The 19,848-nt window shown below is 32.7% G+C and overlaps 1 protein-coding gene and 1 non-coding gene across 3 annotated transcripts; both read left to right on the top strand.

The window, feature by feature from the left end:
* The first annotated feature begins 1,674 nt into the window (after positions 1–1,674).
* On the top strand, positions 1,675–16,811 carry LOC25500695 (protein TSS). 2 transcript variants are annotated; one of them, XM_013589176.3, is made up of 25 exons: positions 1,675–1,967; positions 2,156–2,225; positions 2,343–2,404; positions 2,934–3,026; positions 3,759–3,831; positions 3,943–4,200; positions 4,290–4,357; positions 5,494–5,625; positions 6,143–6,184; positions 6,359–6,880; positions 6,979–7,139; positions 7,567–8,083; positions 8,185–8,247; positions 8,343–8,444; positions 8,784–9,101; positions 9,775–9,867; positions 9,964–10,065; positions 10,185–10,289; positions 10,609–10,742; positions 11,062–11,245; positions 11,595–11,726; positions 12,103–12,215; positions 12,930–13,008; positions 14,045–16,298; positions 16,445–16,811. In XM_013589176.3, the coding sequence occupies exons 2-24, from the start codon at positions 2,165–2,167 to the stop codon at positions 16,112–16,114; spliced, it is 5,484 nt and encodes a 1,827-aa protein (XP_013444630.1). In that variant the 5' UTR covers positions 1,675–1,967; positions 2,156–2,164; the 3' UTR covers positions 16,115–16,298; positions 16,445–16,811. The 2 variants fall into 2 exon arrangements, with proteins under 2 accessions (XP_013444630.1, XP_024627628.1); XM_024771860.2 differs by having other exon boundaries at positions 2,931–3,026.
* Positions 16,812–19,467: 2,656 nt separating this feature from the next.
* On the top strand, positions 19,468–19,540 carry TRNAA-CGC (transfer RNA alanine (anticodon CGC)). Its single transcript has one exon. It is a non-coding gene; the product is annotated as a tRNA-Ala (tRNA).
* The last annotated feature ends 308 nt before the right edge of the window (positions 19,541–19,848 follow it).

Raw genomic sequence — 19,848 nt, 5'->3', positions numbered from 1 at the left:
AATTTCAAATTCTTAGTTTTTAGATGTCATTTGAAATTCTTTAAATTTAACTTGAACAAAATACTTCATAAATTTTCATCATTTTAAAAATTCTTCAAATTATTATCTAAACAATGGAATTCACCTCAAAATATTTAAATTCTCTCAAAACATTACATTACCTTAAAACATTCTCCATCCAAACACGCTCTAAAGGTTCGATTTCTTTTAAAGTTCATGAAAACACTAAAGCATGATGAATTACATGAAGAAATGATGAGTTTTGGTGGATTGAGTGAGGAGAGGAGAGGGAGTGAGTTAGAGAGAGGAGGAAAAATCTGATTTTAGAGAGAGAAAGAAGTAGAAAAATGAAGAAATTGTGAGTTTGTGTTATATTTATACCCTTTTAGGTGCAAATTACCAATTTGCCCTTTTATACACTCTTTTCAACTCAATTAACCGATAAAGATGCCGTAAAAGTTTTAAGCGGGATATTACAGAAGATTTCGTAGTTGATTAGCAAGTAACTAATCTCCGTTAGCAATTTTATGGAATACACAAGGTACATATGTTCTCCTCAACAAATCAGTTTATTGTTTTATATGTAAGAGTTAAATATCGAACCATTGATTATTTAAGGGTTAAAATCTTCCGCCAGTTTAATCAAATTTGTATTGAGAAATATTAAAATGTTAGAAAATGGATAATGAGAACATTGTGCATTCACGTGTATCATTTTGTTACTTTGAAGTAATACTCCTAAAATACAGAACGTAGAAAAATGTATTTATGCACAATTAGTTTTGAATTTTATAAAAATCAAGTTAATCAGCCTACTTCATTCCTTAAATATTTTTGTCGATGAAAATAACTTACCCATTGTTTGAATTTTTATAAATTCCAACATATTATGCTCCTAAATCCAAATTAGCGGAAATAATTTCATTAAAGGCAAACAATTCTATTTCTTGCATTTTAAAAAGGTTGAAACAATACCATGAAAAGAGTGAACTTTGACAAGAAAAAAATGTGCAACACATTGCCAATTCAAGCTTATGAACCTTGACTAAAATAAGTATATTGTTTCAATATTTCATTCAAAATCCATGCATTTATTGTGAAGGTTTTTTTTTTTGAGCAATATTGTGAAGGTTAATAAGACCATAGTCTTTTTTTTTTTTTTTTTTTTTTTTTGAGGGAAGACCATACTCTTTTTTTTGACAAAAGACCATACTCTCGTTGTAATGCAAATTCAACCTTGTAGTTGTATTATCGATTTTTTTTGCATTCTTTAATTTCTTAATAGCGATTTATGATGCTAATAAGGCTTCCCTATACCCTATCTATACTACGTGGTCCCCCTCTTCATCACCACTAATTCCTTCCGCTATTGGATTTGAAAAATATAATAAAAAAACAAAAAGTTCTAAATTTTAAAATAAAAAAGAGAGAAGTATCGTCGATGTAAATTAGTCGTAGACAGACGTCTAATGAAAATATAATATTTTGCAATTATTATTGCATTTCATTTAAATGAATAATATCACACGTTTTCATTGAATCGTTTACACCAAATTAAGCTTTATTTTTTTTTTTTTTATAAAAATAAAAATTAATACAAAAAATGAAAATGAAGGTATAGGTGTATATATAGACATGATATACCCTGCAAATTGATACTTAACCTGTTATAAGCAAGCTGCCATAAAATGCCAATCTATGATTCTGACCATTGAATCTCAGCCCTTCCTTCCTTATCATACCACACTTTCCTCTATATTATCTTTCTGCTTCCTTCTCCTATTTTTCTTCCTCTATCATTTTTCCTCATTCTTGCACACTTCATTATCTTCATTCTCAACCTACCTCATTTATCACTCTTTTTCATTTTGTACTTTATATTCTTATCAATAACACATTAAAGAACCCCCCCTCTCTTTCTCTTTCTGTCATCTTCAACCTCAAAGTTCATTTAAAGCACTTGCTTGGTAAATTCCTTTGCACCTCTAAAGTATTCTCTAGATAACCTTTAATTTGTTCTTTGTGCAACATATAGTGAATAAAAAATATATTACTACCTTATATAGCAATTCTAATGTGTAAATTATCTTAACTTATGCATTTGTGTATTCTTATAAAGCTTTAATTTCTATTTTTTCTTATTTCAATCTCAAAGGAATTGAAAATGGCCCCAAGATACAGTCGTGGAAAGGCCAAGGGAGAGAAGAAGAAGAAGGAAGAGAAGGGTAACAAAATTTCTAATTTTGAATTATTCTTATACAATTAATTAAGTTATAATATAAGCACTTAATTTGAAAGCTTTGTTAAATAATCATATACTTAACTTAGTTGTAATTTTGCAGTTCTTCCTGTTGTCATGGATATCACAGTGAACCTTCCAGATGAAACTAGTGTTGTTCTCAAGGTTTGTTTAAGTTTATTAATTAATTTGTGAAGAGATTGAAAAATAGTTAATTTGGTATAAGTGTCATGGTTCTTGCTCTAATAGCTTATTATTATTTTTTGTGCATTGTCAACAACTTTATGCAGGTTTTTGTTATGTTTCTCATATTTTAACTAAATTGTGGCTAGTAGTGCTGAACTTTATACCTCATAGATAGATTATTAATAATTAAATTCAACCATTAGCTATATTATAAAATCTTTATAGCTTATTTTTGGTAGAATACAAAGTGTGTGGCTATGGAATGATAATTTGACGATATAACATGTAGACAAAATATGAATGTATCTGTTTTCAACAAAACAACAAACCCAATTTTGCAATTTTCTGTTATGTTGCTTGAATTGGTGAATAGTTCCACTTACCATGAAGAATTTGGGTTTTCTCTCATTTTCAAGTTGCTTTAGCTTTCACGACTTTATTATTGTTTTTTTATTTATTATTTATACAAACTTTATATTTAAATGAATTTTTTGATATTTTGAAGCAGGGGATATCAACGGATAGAATAATAGATGTTCGTCGGCTTTTATCGGTGAATACTGAGACGTGTTACATCACCAACTTTTCACTATCACATGAGGTGAAAAAATTGTGTACCATTCATAGATTATATAATTTTAATTTAACGTTTTATCATTGAGATAAAATTAGTTAAATTTAACGACACAATATAAGGATTATCAAACTTGAATTAATTATCATATTATTTAATTTAAAATTAACATTTTTTCACACATTTTTATGTCACCTATGTGTTACACATGTGTGTGGTATTTTGTAAATTCAAACAAACTACATTTGACTTTTATTTGACAAATCTAGAAACTGGTAGCCAGTGAAAAACACCAATCGTTATCTAAGAAAAACATAAATAAAAAAGAATAAATTTAAATGTATATTTGTCTCTAGAAAGTATCGACCTAAGCTCAAATAGATATCGACCTATTTTTAAATTTTTTTTAAGTATAAATATGGACCTCATGAAAAATATAGATAACGACTTTTTGTCAGTTATAGAATGATACTTAATCATGCACATACAAATTTATTTTTGGAGATTAATAATTTATATATGAATTCCAATATAATATACATAAGAACCTTGGATTTAAAATCTTGTTCTAGATGAACTTAAAAATTCAAGGTGATAAAAATAACAAATGTACACTAAACAAAATAAGATAAAAAAAGCAAATAAATATAATATATAATTATATAGAATGAAATTATAAAATTTTATTTATATTAGAATATGTATATTTTGATTGTGATAACTCATAATAGAACTCTTTATGTGATGATGATAATACAGATAAGAGGTGTACGTTTAAAGGATACGGTAGATGTGTCCGCATTGAAGCCATGTCTCCTCACTTTAGTTGAAGGTTCATTTCTCTTTCTCTCTCTTCATTTTTTATTTATTTTTAAAGTAGAATAAGAAAAACGGTTACAACGTCGTTTAGTTAATCTTTTACATCTACATTTTACACTTGCAGAGGATTACGATTCAGATGGAGCGGTGGCACACGTGCGAAGACTTCTGGACATCGTTGCATGCACCACCAGCTTCGGTCCGTCGTCTCCGCCGAAGAATGCGGCGAAGTCGACCAAATCTCAACCGCCTCCGGCAAAGCAATTGCAGAAAGAAGCTGCCGCTGCGGCGGACGCTGACGGAGATATAAGCCACTCATGTCCTAAGCTCGAGAGTTTCTACGAGTTTTTCTCTCTTTCGCATCTCACTGCTCCTCTTCAATGTACAATTCTTCTTCTTCTTTCAAGCTTTTTCGTTCATTGATTTCCGATGGTTGATGCGATGAAATTGAATGTGAATTGATGATTGTAGATGTGAAGAAAGCTTCCAAGCGAAATGTGGAGGAGATATTGGAGGAGGATCATCTCTTCTCGCTCGATGTAAGTATTTTTCGCGCCTTTTCATTTTCTCGTCGCGCGTTAAATTTAAAAACACGCGCGTGTCCATGTTTGTCTGCATTTTTTAAAATTTGATTTGATTAGTGAATGTTTGGTTTCTCGTTTTTATTACTCCTAATAATAGAAAAATTGGATTTATTATTTTTTTTGAACAAAAGACAAAATTGATTTAAAAACAAAACTAATATGTTGATTTTTTTTTTTTAAAATTAGATTTGAATTTATTGTTTTTATCTCTTAATGTGATTTTAAATGTAATTTTTTTTCATAAGCATATTTCTAATATCAATTCAATTGAAATCAAGTGAAACCAAATAATTTAAAATGAATTTGGATTAAAGTGATTTTAGGGATGTGTTTTTGCTTTGACAGTAAGTTTAAGTAAAATTTATTATTCTTTTAAAAAAGTGAAATTTATCAACAAAAAATGAAAAAATAGTGAAGGTATTTTTTTTTTTTTTTTGAGGGAAGTGAAGGTATATTAATTCATAATAACTAGTTAATTTTAAAATGTTTAGTGTAGTTAACGATGAAAAGAATAAATAAATATTACTCATGTAAAATGTCATATTTATTTCAATTTTATATGATTTTATTGTTTTATATTATCTATTTTAAAATATTGCTCTCCTTTAATATTTTATTTATTCATCACTTTGAAAATTTGAATAGTATTTATTTATTTTTTTAATTTTATTCTATTTTAACATACTCATATAAACGAAATGTGATAAGATAATGAAATAATAATTTTATATATTTTATGTTTTAGTAAAATATATACTCTATTATTATTCTTTCTTTATTTTATTTTATTTTATACATGATGTGATTTTTTGTTTAGTTTAACATAAGGTTGAGAAAGAATGTAATTTAAATAGTAAGGTTAAAGATAGAAACAATTTTGATAAATATTTTTAATTCTTGGATAGGGTATTAGAACATAAAAAAAAAGTTATAAGTGAGTCAAAAAATACTATAAGCCGATCGAGTGATATTAAGCAAGCAGATCAGACTTGCCAAGGAGAACATTTATCTTTACAATTATTAAATGTATCTCTTCCAAACTAATTTTTTCCATTTTTGCCAAACATGCTTATGCTGTGCTGTGTTCTCAGGTGAAGGTTTGCAACGGGAAAGTGGTGCACGTTGAGGCTTGCAGAAAGGGGTTTTACAGTGTTGGGAAGCAGAGGATTCTGTGTCATAATCTTGTTGATTTGCTGAGACAGATTAGCAGAGCTTTTGACAATGTTTGTGCTCTTTCCACTTTTTGTCTCTTTAATTTAATTTAGTTTTAAACAACTTTTACTGTGGAGTATTTTGTCAAAAAAAAAACTTTTACTGTGAAATATATAATCTACTATTAAAATTAAATGTTAACCCGTGTTGCTTTAATTTTTGAAACTATACTCTATTCTTGTAAGTTGATAGACACTAGCTAATAGTCCTCCTGATGCTACATCATAGACACATTGGGTACATATATAATTGTAAACATATAAATACAGAAAACAACAATCGAATGCCAATCCTTAGGCTTTATTTGTGAAGTCTCTATTCCTTGGTAATTGAATTTTCAAATGTTCTAATCAAATATATAATTCGGTATTTTAAGTTTTGACATGCGTTGTTTCAGATTTCGAAATTATGTCCGTGCTCTTGTATGATTTGAACAAAAAAAAATTCAAAAAAAAAATTAAAAGCTTAAACACATGCACTTTTCTATTCTAATTTTGTAAAATTAACAAATTTCTTCTAAATTTTCAGGCGTACGATGATCTCTTGAAGGCATTTTCAGAACGTAACAAGGTATTGAACAACTTCCTTTTTTTTTTGCATTTCTTATCTACAATTCAAATTTTGACATAACTAGGTAAAAGAAGCAGAAAACATGTTAATGGCTTTGATTGGCGCATGTAAATGCTGCTTGTTGCAACTAACACTGTATTTACTTATGCTCTCTGCCTCATTTTCTGTCTTCAGTTTGGAAATCTCCCATATGGCTTCAGATCGAACACTTGGCTCGTTCCTCCTATTGCAGCTCAATCACCATCATTTTTTCCTCCTCTTCCCGTGGAGGATGAAAATTGGGGAGGAAATGGTGGTGGTCTAGGAAGAGACGGAGAGTATGATTTGATTCCTTGGGCCAATAAGTTTTCTTTTATTGCATCTATGCCCTGCAAGACAGCAGAAGAAAGGCAAGGCCGTGATAGAAAAGCATTTCTTCTGCACAGCCTGTTTGTTGACGTTGCCATTTTCAGAGCAATTAGGGCTGTTAAACATGTTTTGGAAGATCCCAGTTTTAACTGCTCAGCAGTAGAAAATGATATTTACAGTGAGAGAGTAGGTGACTTGAGCGTTAGAGTCTTGAAAGACGGTTCTGTTGCAAGCTGTAAGATTGATTCCAAAATTGATGGAGTTGAAGCTACAGGAGTAAATCAAAAGGATCTAGTCGAGCGGAATTTACTGAAAGGGATCACTGCAGATGAAAATACTGCCGCCCATGTATGATTTTTTTTATATAGATAAAGATTGGTTAAATTGGTTCTTTGGATGCTACTTTGCCTTTCATAGAACTAATATATGTCACATTTAATGTGCAGGATATTACCACTTTAGGTGTTGTTTATGTAAGATATTGTGGTTATGTGGTTGTTGTGAAAGTTGAAGGTGGAGCTAATGACAATGCCAATTCTTCATTTCATCAAAATAATGAAGTGTTTGATCAGCCAGAGGGTGGTGCCAACGCACTAAATATTAACAGGTTCTTGAACCCTTCTGTTTTCTGCATTATACAATTTTTCTAGTTTATGGCTTTACATACTGTATATACTTCATGAAGTTTTGCTGGGAGTTTATTTTGATGAAGTTTTGAGCTTTCCTCACTTTTACGTAGAAATTTATTTTCATAGTGTACTGTACTCCTCGATGTTTGGATGACTTACAGTTATTTTTTGGTTATAGCTTTTGCGTTTTTCTTTTTTTAGATATACATTATGACGCTGTTTTATACATCTAACTGATCTCATCTAGTAGGAAAAGGCTTTTGTTATTATTTTATAGATTTGATTATATTTCTGCATTTTTTGAAACTTCATAACAGTTGTTTTAGCTTCCTTTGGTTGAGTAAGTTCTCATTTATCCAGATCCAATGATAATAGGGCGTGTAATTATTTTGTTGTTCCTTGCAGTTTAAGATTTCGTCTTCACAGCACAGCCCTGCCAGAGAACAATAAACAGATGAACGAGATACAAATGTTTGAGAGTGAAGAGCTTGGTGGTACAGATGCTTTTGTGGAAAAGCTGATTAAAAAAAGCCTTGCTAAGCTTGAGGAAGAGGAACTAAGTTCGGACTATTTTGTAAGATGGGAACTAGGAGCGTGCTGGGTACAGCATTTGCAAGACCAAAACAGTACAGAAAAAGATAAGAAACCATCTTTGGAGAAGGCTAACAATGAAATGAAGGTTGAGGGTCTTGGGAAACCCCTCAAAGCTCTCAAGAATAATAAAAAGAAATCTGATTCAACCAATACTAATTGTGCATCTGAACATTCAAAATCTAACCTCGAGGGTGAAAATGATGCATTGTCCTCAAGTGAATCCCAACATGAAACTGCAGCAGTTGACAATGAGCTTGTGCTGAAACGGATGTTATCTGAGGCAGCTTTTACCCGATTGAAAGAATCAGGAACTGGACTTCACTGCAAGGTAAATACTCTTGGTGTAACAATGTATTTTCAAGTTCCATAGCAACAAAACCAATCTATTTCATCCGGTGTCTAAACCAAACTATTTTTTCTTGTTAACAGTCTATGCAAGATTTGATCGACTTGTCTCAGAAATATTACATGGATGTTGCTATCCCAAAACTGGTAATTATAGAATTTTATTTCATTGGTTGGCTGCAAGGCTTTCTTGTTAATATGACCCTCACGATTTTTATGATACTATTAATTTTGCAATACAGGTAGCAGATTTTGGCTCATTGGAACTCTCTCCAGTTGATGGCCGCACGCTAACTGATTTTATGCATACTAGGGGTCTACGAATGCGATCTCTTGGACATGTTGTCAGTGCTCTAAACTTTATTTACTTGTCCTCTTTGTTATCAAATAGAGTATTCTTTTTCATGCTTCTTCTACAGTCAACATTTACAAAATGGCTTATGTTAGTGTTTCATTGACATCTCTAAAATAGCATAACTAGCTCTGAAAATGTGCCTTTAGGGATTATAAATGTTGGTCAAACTAAAATGCTTTATATTTGGATTGGACTTTCTGTCTTTTCCCTTTTACTGTCTGCCACATATGTTTTAGAAGGTTTTGTGCGGGATTTTGTTTTAGTTTTCTGATATTGTATGTGAGCTTTTCCATGTTGTATGATGTTGGCATTTTGCTTATCTTCACAGGTCAAGCTTTCTGAAAAACTTTCACATGTGCAATCACTTTGCATTCATGAGATGATAGTTCGAGCTTTCAAGCACATCCTGAGGGCAGTGATTTCTTCTGTTGTTGACAAGGAAAACATGGCTTCATCAATAGCTGGTGCATTGAACTTGCTGCTTGGTGTTCCTGAAAATAAAGAATCAGATAAATCATGTGATGTCCACCCTCTTGTGTGGAAATGGCTAGAGTTGTTTTTGAAGAAACGATTTGACTGGGATCTTAGCAGGTTGAACTATAAAGATGTGCGGAAATTTGCAATTCTACGCGGCTTGTGTCACAAGGTACTGGAGTCTGGAAATTGTTAATAGTTGATAAAAACTCTGGTTTCTGTTATTACTTGCTCTTGCATTACAGATTACGTTGTTATGAAGTAATATACTGTGCCAGATTTTGTGATTCATTTTGGCAAGTATTTGTTGGTTGGTTATAAGTTCAGTTACTATAAAAGTAGATAGGGACCTGTTGAGGTATTAGGTAAGCTGAATTTTACACTTTAATATTGTCACCGTACACATTAAAGAAAATGAGTTTGAGTTTTACTTCTCTGTGAAGTTGAAATAGCCTCAAGTAATTATTTGGAGCTTTTGAAGAGTGGACTTTACATGCTTATATGCTACCTTTATTACCTTATTGACATAAGAAGGTCTTATTTTCATCCCATACAAAGAGTATGTCACTCTTGTCGTGAAACAAGTGAACCTGTTTTCCTCCTTTAACTGCAACAGCTCTCATAGCATTTTTGTGTACATCTAATATCTGTTGTATGTCCTTGTTTTTTCCCTTCTTTTTATTAGAAAACATTCATGTTTGCCTGTACAACATATGTGCATACAGGTACATATAGATTAATCTGAGACCGACTTAATCAGTCAATATGTTGGGCTTAAGATTATCATTAATCAATGAGTTATCGATCATTGACAGTTTGTTTCTTATCACTGTTTTCTGTTTTAGGTGGGAATTGAGCTCGTTCCAAGGGACTTTGACATGGATTCTCCATTTCCCTTCCAAAAATCTGATATTGTCAGCTTGGTTGCAGTTCACAAGGTAGCCGACATGTTGAACATAGGTTCTCTGACATAATGTATTGAAGATTATTGAATATGCCCTAACTTGTGCATTTCTTATGCTGATCCTTTGCAGCAAGCAGCATGCTCATCTGCAGATGGAAGGCAGCTTCTGGAGTCCTCCAAAACAGCTTTAGACAAGGGAAAGCTTGAAGATGCTGTTACCTATGGGACAAAGGTATCTGTAGCCTGAACCTTTTAATTGGAAATCTTCAAATTGTTGAAAAAGTTTTTCAACATTCAATATCTTTCATTCTGAAATTGACATATGTTATCCGCTTTAATTTATGGTAACAGGCTCTTGCAAAGCTCGTAGCAGTTTGTGGTCCCTACCATCGGATGACAGCAGGAGCATACAGCCTCCTTGCTGTAGTTTTATATCATACCGGAGACTTTAATCAGGTTTATTTTAATCTTTAATGTTTTGGTATTGGTAGACATTATTTCATCAAACCATAGATTTATTTCAGATATAGTTTTTATGCATCTATACCAATCCCTGAAGAAGTTGTCCAGTTGTATGGGTTGGGACACAGAAGTATTTATATAGGATCTCCATGGTTTGATCCCTGCACTAACAACCCCCCCTCCCCCCAACAAATTAACTAGTAACAATTTGTCTATAAAAATGCATCTACACCAAAAAATCTGATCTACTTTTTCTATTTTTGTCAAGTCCAAAATTTGATTTCAGTTCATTAAGTTTCTTACTTTATTTCAGGCTACGATCTATCAACAAAAAGCTTTGGATATCAATGAGAGAGAGTTAGGTCTGGATCATCCTGATACCATGAAGAGCTATGGGGATCTTGCTGTTTTCTATTACAGACTTCAACACACAGAACTGGCTCTTAAGTATGTTTAACGTTGTACAATGTTGTGGTGTATAGATTTAACTGAGTTTTTTAAGTTTGATTTATACTTTTTTTAACTTGAAGAAGAATAATTTATAAAGAGAGAAAACAATGTTTACAAAAGAGGAAGATTGAATACCCTTACTTATTGTGTCCTATCTAACAGGACTGTCTAGGTTTATTTCCCTACTTATTTGAACTATATTTAAATTAATCTTCAAAAGTATTGTAAAGACAAGTTTTGATGTTTTGTGATAATAATAGCGTTATTTTCAATTTTTCTTCTGATCTATTGTTTTACTGCTTGTCTCTGCAATCAGATATGTGAAGCGTGCTTTATACCTTTTGCATCTGACATGTGGCCCATCTCATCCAAATACTGCCGCAACTTACATTAATGTTGCTATGATGGAGGAAGGTCTGGGAAATGTACACATTGCTCTCAGATATCTTCACAAAGCATTAAAGTGCAACCAAAAATTACTTGGTGCAGATCATATTCAGGTTTTAGTTTATTTCATTTTATTTCCTGTTTTTGCCATAGTTTGAAGTTTTTATTTCCGAGTAATCCTACATTTTACTTAAATTCTATGTCGAATGTTTCATAACACATAATTGTCATAATATGCTTTATAGTAACGAGTGAAGTTAGTAGGTTGAAATTGCTGATTTTGCGTTACTATTAAATGCTGATGATGTTACTATTTTAGTACTCTTGGCAATTTTAATAATTTTAACTCAAAATATATAAAGAAGGTAATAATATTAACCTATAGGCTTGCATTACTTATGTAATAAAGCTTCTCATTTGTGTATAACATTTGCATCTTTTTTGGATGCTGATTATTTGCAGACAGCTGCAAGTTACCATGCAATAGCAATAGCACTCTCGTTGATGGAAGCATATCCGTTGAGTGTGCAGCATGAGCAAACAACTTTGCAAATTCTGAGGGCAAAGCTTGGCCCTGATGACTTGCGAACACAGGTAAATTGTCACATTAAGCAAGTTCTATGTTCTGCAAACTCTAGTTGGTTTAAAAAATATAGTAGTATCAAACATAATAGAACAGAAGTTAGTGGTTAACAGTATTTTAGTCAGTATATTGAATTCTTAAATGATGTCACAATTTTTTTTTTTGAATAGTAAACTAGTAATCGACAATATTATAGCTGGTTGATTGAAGTCTTAAATGGTGTCACAGGACAATGTTTGAATAGTTCTCATCATCATCATTATCATTATGAATATGTGTGACATTGTGTGTTGCTAAAAGTATCACTTCTGTTTTTTCTTAAAACAATAATGTACACAGAATTATAACTGTTTTGCATAATCTATAGTTTCTTGATGAATTCTACAGGACGCTGCAGCTTGGCTCGAGTATTTTGAGTCCAAGGCTTTTGAACAGCAAGAAGCTGCTCGAAATGGTACGAGAAAACCTGATGCATCAATAGCTAGCAAAGGTCATCTAAGGTATAGTGAAATTATGCTCTGAATTTTAATTTGAATTTGATACTTAATTGATTAGTTTCTGCTTCAGGAAGTACTCGTGTAGTGGATATTTCCCTTGGTGTTATTTGATGGAGTAATTTTTTTACAGTTAATGTAATATGTAATTCTGAGATGAATATTGTTACAGTCTTTGAAGCCTGTGGTCAATGACCGTCGTTAATACAGTTCTCTTGGTGTTTTTATGGCTAGTAGAACTATCTAAATGTTTTTGACTAATGAAGAAATTATTTCTTGTACATCGTATGCAATCATGGATATACTTGACATTTGAAAATGACTTCGTGTTGGGCTTTGGCCCTCTTTGTTCACCAAAAAAAAAAAAAACAACTTCGTGTCAATTCTAAGAATACATTGGACACAGTACAGACATAAACACTGCAACAGAGCAAAATCTAACATAGACACTGCAAAAGAGCAAACTTTAATGTGCATGTCACATGTGCCCGAAGTAGATATAACTCCTATTTTATGTGTGTGCCGTTTGTAGAGGGCTATGTTATCCTCTTGAATTGTCAACATTGATGCGTGTAATTTCAGTGAAAGAACTGATATATTTGTGTGTGTGTGTGATATTTGTATATATTTTTTTTTATATATAAGCATATGATATTTGTATATGATACATTCACATACACCATTTGTAATGATTTCCTATATTTCCGTGGAATTTGTCAGTGTGTCGGATCTTCTTGACTACATTAATCCTAATCACGATGCCAAAGGGAGAGATGCAGCAGCAAAGAGAAGAAACCAGGTAACAAAAGTTCCCCAGATTTACTGGACTTGATAATCTTCTCATCAGTTCAATTCTTTAAGACCTAGCAAAAAAGATATAAAAGAGTTGTCTAATTTATGAATGCTGCTGTCTTCTGTCTAAATATACATTTTCTGATATTGCTCTGAATGATTGATTGATTATCTTGGCATTTTAGAGTTTCATAATTGTGGAGCTATTCTTTAACTTGTCCATAACCCATGAAAGGGATATTTTATTATTGTGGAGCTATTCTCTGGCTAATGCGAATTCTTTCTCTCTGCTTTAAGGATTGCTTTAAGTCTGTCTGATACAGACAGCAATAATAAAACCAATCTTTAATCTTAAATTTGGAGTTACCTACGCTGTATTGCAAAAATACTAATTCAAATAGGTAACTTCATTTCTGAGTGGAGAAAAATGAACAGAGGGAGTAGTCTGGTATTTAATATACCTGACTCGGTAATTTGCTAGACAGAAGATTTGTAGATTCTGTAGTAGAGAGAGTAGATTAGATGGATGATAGTCAAATCGCTAGAGGCGGACCTAGAAACACTACAAGAGATACTATTGAAAAAGATCTAGAGATCAATGAGTTTGATAGGGATATGATATGTGAAGAACATAATGGCATCGTTTGATTCATTCGCCGACCCCAATTAGTGGGATAAGGTTTGGTTGTTGTATGACTTGGTAATTTGCTAAAGGATCGAGAGAAATCTGGCTAATGGTCTATCTTGAAGAAGGAATAACCATCAATATAATTGTTGTACATTGTACTCATTGTGTAAACTATAAATGGTAACATGGTAACATTGAACGTAAAACTTATTCATCTTCGTTTTTGTATTTTCTTTATACTATAATGAGATGTAAATAATATGGGACGTGCTTCAAGATCAATTTAATAAGTCTTCTGGATGCAATTTTTCTAGCGCTTAAACAATTACTCATCACATTAACGTGAGAACTGAGATTTGCTTACCTCTCCATATTTTGTACTACAAATCATATTTGTTTGTTAATTATGTGTCAGGTGAGGGCAATATCCTACCAGAACAATGTGTCAGTAAGTTCTGATGAGTCTTCAAAAGAAATTCAGAAAGAGGCTTCAGATGAAGAGCTACATATACCTGAACCAGCAAGTAGTGCAGATTCTGAGAATGAGAGCAACTCAGCACCTGATCCGGAACAGCCAATTTTAGAAAAGATCTTGGATGAAAAGCCACAACCTTCTAATGAATTATTGTCCGAAGCACATCCCGATGGAGATGATGGATGGCAATCAGTACAAAGACCAAGATCAGCTGGTTCATATGGTCGGAGACTGAAACAAAGACGGGCAACACATGGCAAAGTTTATAGTTACCAGAAGAATGTGGAAGTTGGCACTGAACATTCTTCGGTAAAGAGTGCTAATCAGAATAGCAAGTATTATTTCTTGAAGAAGCGGACAATACACCATGGGGGTGCTGATAACCGTGCTGTAAACATCAGCCAAGGCGCTAAATTCGGAAGGAAAGCAGTCAAGGCTGTTGCGTACAGGGTCAAGTCTACACCATCTGCTTCTAAGACTGTTGCAAATGAGACATTAGAAATTGTTGGTGATAAAGAAGTTGATTCAATTGAGGTTAATCCTGTTAAGACTTCTATAGTTAGTCTTGGTAAAAGTCCTTCATACAAGGAAGTAGCCTTGGCTCCTCCTGGGACAATCTCCAAGTTGCAGGTCTATAATCCTCAAAATGAGATTTCTGTTAGTCAGGAACATGATGTTGGAAAACATGAAGAGGAAGATATTGAAGCTCATAGAAACATCGATCCAACCCCAAAAGAGGCGAATAACGTGTTTAAAGAGAAGTCTGACGATTCTTTGTCCGATTCTATAGAAGATTCACAAGATGATACTGTAGTTTCTACTGAGAAGAAAGAAGAAACTCAGTTGAATAAAGTTGTGCAAGATAGTTGTGCAACTGCCGAGGGGCTTGAATCTGGGGATGTTGAAGCACAAGGAGCTGTTGATAACAGCATAGTGATTGATGCAGTTGAAGATGCTATGGAATCTTACAAACAAGAACTTGTTGCAAGTGATTTGCCTTGCAGTTTTGAACCTTCTGATAATACAAGTTCTAGTCCACATGGTGGTGAGGATTTAGGGGTCAATTTATTATCACCTAGTCAAAGCCAAGCTGGGGGCATCTCGTATAAGAAATTGTCTGCATCAGCAGCTCCATTCAACCCATCACCTGCCATTGCACGTGTTGCCCCTATTGCCATGAATATGTCTCATCCTTCTGGTCCCGGTCCTGTTCCAGCTATTGGCCCCTGGCCAGTAAACATGAATGTTCACCCTGGACCTGCTACTGTGCTACCTGCTGGTAACCCAATGTGTTCCTCTCCTCACCATGCATATCCGTCACCTCCAACAACACCAAACATGCTACAACCATTGCCATTCATGTATCCTCCTTATACTCAACCTCAATCAGTACAAACCAGCAGTGGCTTTCATGCCAATCATTTTACATGGCAATGTAATTTGAATCCTGTCATATCTAAGTTTGGTCCTGGTGCTGTTTGGACTGGTTGTCATCCTGTTGAATATCCTCGTCCAGTACCTATTGTTGAACCAATCCCTGATATCATTTTAGAGCCTCAAGTGCAGTTTCATGCAGTTGAAAGTCCAAGTCCAGCTTCAGTTCTGCCTGATGACATTGATAAGGTCGGGGATTTGAATAAAGAGGTAAAAACTTCAGCATCAGAGATGAGTGAAGATGAAACGGTGAGAGTTGGTTCAGAAAGTATAAAAGAAAATGGCAATCCAAATTTTCCTGGGACCGACAATGCTGGGAACGATCCAAATCAAATTGTCGGTTCCAACATTAGCACCAGCAGTAGCGAAATGAACATGGATGATGAGAAAACGTTCAGCATTTTGATTCGGGGAAGAAGAAACCGAAAGCAAACACTAAGAATGCCAATAAGTTTGCTTACTCGACCTCATGGCTCTCAGTCGTTTAAGGTTATCTATAACCGTGTCGTTAGAGGAAATGATTCTCCCAGGTCCATGAATTTCTCTTCTAGTAAACATTGTACAGCTACTGCTTAACCCACAGTACTTTGTTGTTGCTAATGAATTGTAGCAATTATTGTGGATATAGAAGAACTCTACCTCAAAAGTTCTCGTGAAGCATCGCGGTATTTCATCATTTGTGGATTCATTACAAATTGCTCTGCCTCGTGAGCTCAGTTTTATAGCTGCAGTATGCCACTATCTTTTTTGGATGTTTTCGGTAGGTCTTTCAATTCCATACCTTCTTATCTGCTGAAGCTAACTCAGTATATTTGTAGTTTGAAAAAGCTATGAATCAATGAATTCTTTTCACCAGGCAAATCATAATTGACTGACAAAACCATTCAAATTCATGAAATATTGCAGATGTCACTATTCGTGCTTAAATATTGTTGAAACTGCCTGAGGAACAGCATTCATGCTAATCATCTTGCTCAGTCTGCGGGTTCATTGTAGTCAGTTTTGAGGTTTCAGAGGCACCTTCAAGGTGAATTTGGTTTTACTATGTAGTTAGACAATTTTGATATGATGAATAACGCGACCAAGAGACAGTTAATAATTATTATTATTTTGTCAAGCCATTTCAATAATTTTGATAACTAATTTGTTTCAATTGTATATACATTCGTAATATTTTGTTAGGTGATAGTGGCACTACTTTGTCAGTTGATTTGTTATTGAATTTGTGCAACTGAAATAATGTGATGGAACATATTGACGAAGATTGTTGGTATATTGTTTGTCTTCTTCATTTCCATAGAGCATCATCAATGTCTTGAAGGAAGTAACTTTTAAAAAACATGTCTCTGGAAAACCTGCAAATTACTAGATGTAACTTCTTTAAACAAAAGCACTTAGGAATTATCATTTACATTTTTGACCAAGAAGCAGAAACCCAATAAAGAAAACGAAAGCAAAAGAATTCAATCCTGTTAAGTCGAAATTCTAACACTGAGTTTGTCAAACTAATCAAACTTCTAGTTGGTAACGTCTACATTTTGCCCTATATGTACTCTAGGAAAGGTTCACTGAGGGAAAACATTAGAGCATCTTCAGAAATGATTCACGTCCAATGAAGGAAAACGCTCGTCGAAATCCATTTCCACTGTGATAACAAGAAGCTACAAAGTGCATGTTTGTTACCATTACGAGGATTTCAGAATCACAATGAGTCACCTTGATTTTCAGAAGCTACATTTTGTAGCTTTTGAAAAATTACAATGACTTTGTAGCTTTTGCAAAATTAAAGTGGGTGATTTTGATAAAATTGCCGTTATACCAAACATGTACAATGTGTAGTTTAATGAGAAACACATGTTTGCAATTGCCTCACCGTGGAAACAAACACATACTCAAGTGATACAACCATACATAAAATTAGATTGTATCTTGCAACATTTTTATCAAACCCCAAAAGAAGGAAGAGTACTTTCATCAAATTATCACGCGACCTTGATTTCATATCTAACTTTTCAACTGTCATAAAAAAATCTAGATTTCTAACAAATATTACTAATCATCAGTAAACAAAAAAAAAGAAAATATATTATTACACATATTAAAATTCATATATTTTTAGGGGAAAAACAATTAAATGAAGAACATTCATTATAATTTTAGATAGTATTAAAAAAAACAGTATATAGTTTGAATTTCAAGTCAGATGCACGGAGAATCTACCACAATACCTTAGTTGAGGTTGTTTTGATATTGAACTTGTAGAAGATAAAGATTGCGTCTCATCACAATCATAACAGATGTGATTTTCTCAACATATTTTGTAGATTTGTTGAAATCAATGAAGAGAGTGTGTACTTCGAAGTAAAAATGAAACGACAAAGGGCCTAATTGTCGAGTTAGTCACTATTTCAACTCTATATATTGTCCAATATGAGGTGTGTTTCATGTCTTAGGGACGCTTGAAGTTGAAATTTTAGAGCTCTAATCATGCCTATAACAAATACTGAAAAAAACTTAATCACAATGAAGAATAATTATAGCACTATAACTAAAAGCGTTACGGATTCAAAAATTGTATAAGAATATTTGTGTAATGGAAATTAAGGAAATTAAGGCTCGTTGAAATTTTATATCTCAATTAGCTGTTTTACATGTTTTTAATATAAGCAAGATTGAAGACTCCTCTGATGACCGATGCAATGAGTTATACTGTTTTGTTGAAGAAGCGCAATGAGTTACTGTATACTGTTATAGTCTCTTCTCGATATTTAATGTTACTTTGGTCAATAGGTTTGTGAAAATTATGGTGAATCATCTTGATTTTGTAAAAGCCACCTTTGTTGTTTGTCGTGTTTTTGTTCAACCACCGTAATATAAAAAATAAATTTAATTTTGAATATCGCAGCTTTTGTACATCTCATCAGAGATGAAGCTAGAAGGGGATCAATAGAGGTTACGAACTTTTTAAAAAAATATACAAGTATGCAAATATTTTTGGTCTATATATATTTTTTGTGAGCTTCATATGATATCTAGACTTAATTGCACTAATATTTAACTAAAATCCTTAACAACAAAAAATAAAGGTTTTGTCTTAAATTTAGAGAAGAACCCTAACTAATCCTGAACTAGAATCTCAATATACGATTCCTCATTACAATTTTGTTTAGAAAGATCAAAACACTATCTGCAATTTTGGTTGCTCACTACCAACGATTTATTGGTCGCGATATTTGTTTTTGTAACGAAAAAAACATTTATTTATTTTTTTCCACTAAATCATTCATTTTGGTTCCCCTAAACTTAATTCATCTCCGTTCCAGCATCTAATACATGGTAAAGTAGAAGAGAATTATTGGCCTTACAACACTTTACCTCTATTTTGCTAAATGTTTCTTGAGAATATGTAATTATTATTAGATGAGTGATATTTGAACAACCATTTTATACAACTTTTGATGATAACTTTTTTTTCTCTCTTTTCATTGGTTAAAAACAATGGAAAGAGAAAAATGAAGAGATAAAATAAGAGGATAATGTGAGTATGATGAGAGAAAATTGTCAAAAAATTATTGTACAAATATCATTTCTCTTATTATTATTACACGTTGATTATAGAATCAGATGATATGATGAGTTTTGCTTGATTTTTGGAAACCGGATGTTGCATAAGAAATTATATGCAAGTTCTTTCATTAAAAATACTCCATTTTTTACGAGAATTTCAAGATCTCTAGAACGCCATGATACTGAAATTAACTAGATGCATTTGTTTTTGGTTTTGATCATACTGAAATTACAGTCTTAATTAGATCAGATACATTCTGTTTTTGCTCTACAAAAAGAATGTTAACATTTCAACAATATTGATTATTTGTTGTATAACAAATAACTATCAAAATTATAAACAAAACAAATTTAAAATCAAAGGGGGTGTAGCTCATATGGTAGAGCGCTCGCTTCGCATGCGAGAGGCACGGGGTTCGATTCCCCGCACCTCCATAATTTTCATCATTTTAATTTATTTTTTTTCTCTTATGTACCAATTTTACCCTTTTTGTGATGGAAAATCTGCAATTCTGTGTTCTAATTTACCAAATGGATAATATACTTTCTTTCTTCTTCTTTATTTGATTTTGATTTGAAATGCATCATTGTACCACATAAATATGAATTATGTATCTACCTTCTTAAGAGTTTAGGTTCAAATTATAATAATTACGTCCATTTAATCATTAACTATACTGAAGTTTAGGTAGTGTTTCTCTTCAATCAATCCAACTTAACTATATAACAATTTCAATTTGTCA

Source organism: Medicago truncatula, chromosome 8 (genome assembly GCF_003473485.1).
Source record: "Medicago truncatula cultivar Jemalong A17 chromosome 8, MtrunA17r5.0-ANR, whole genome shotgun sequence".
Lineage (NCBI taxonomy): Eukaryota > Viridiplantae > Streptophyta > Magnoliopsida > Fabales > Fabaceae > Medicago > Medicago truncatula.
The sequence above is the reverse complement of the archived record's forward strand: the minus strand, read 5'-3'. Positions and strand labels throughout refer to the sequence as shown.

Coding starts and splice junctions, on each gene's coding strand:
- LOC25500695 (XM_024771860.2), top strand. CDS start 2,165: ATGGCCCCAAGATACAGTCGTGGAAAGGCCAAGGGAGAGAAGAAGAAG. Junction 7,140..7,566: donor AACGCACTAAATATTAACAG/GTTCTTGAACCC, acceptor TGTTCCTTGCAG/TTTAAGATTTCGTCTTCACA. Junction 8,445..8,783: donor TGCGATCTCTTGGACATGTT/GTCAGTGCTCTA, acceptor TTATCTTCACAG/GTCAAGCTTTCTGAAAAACT.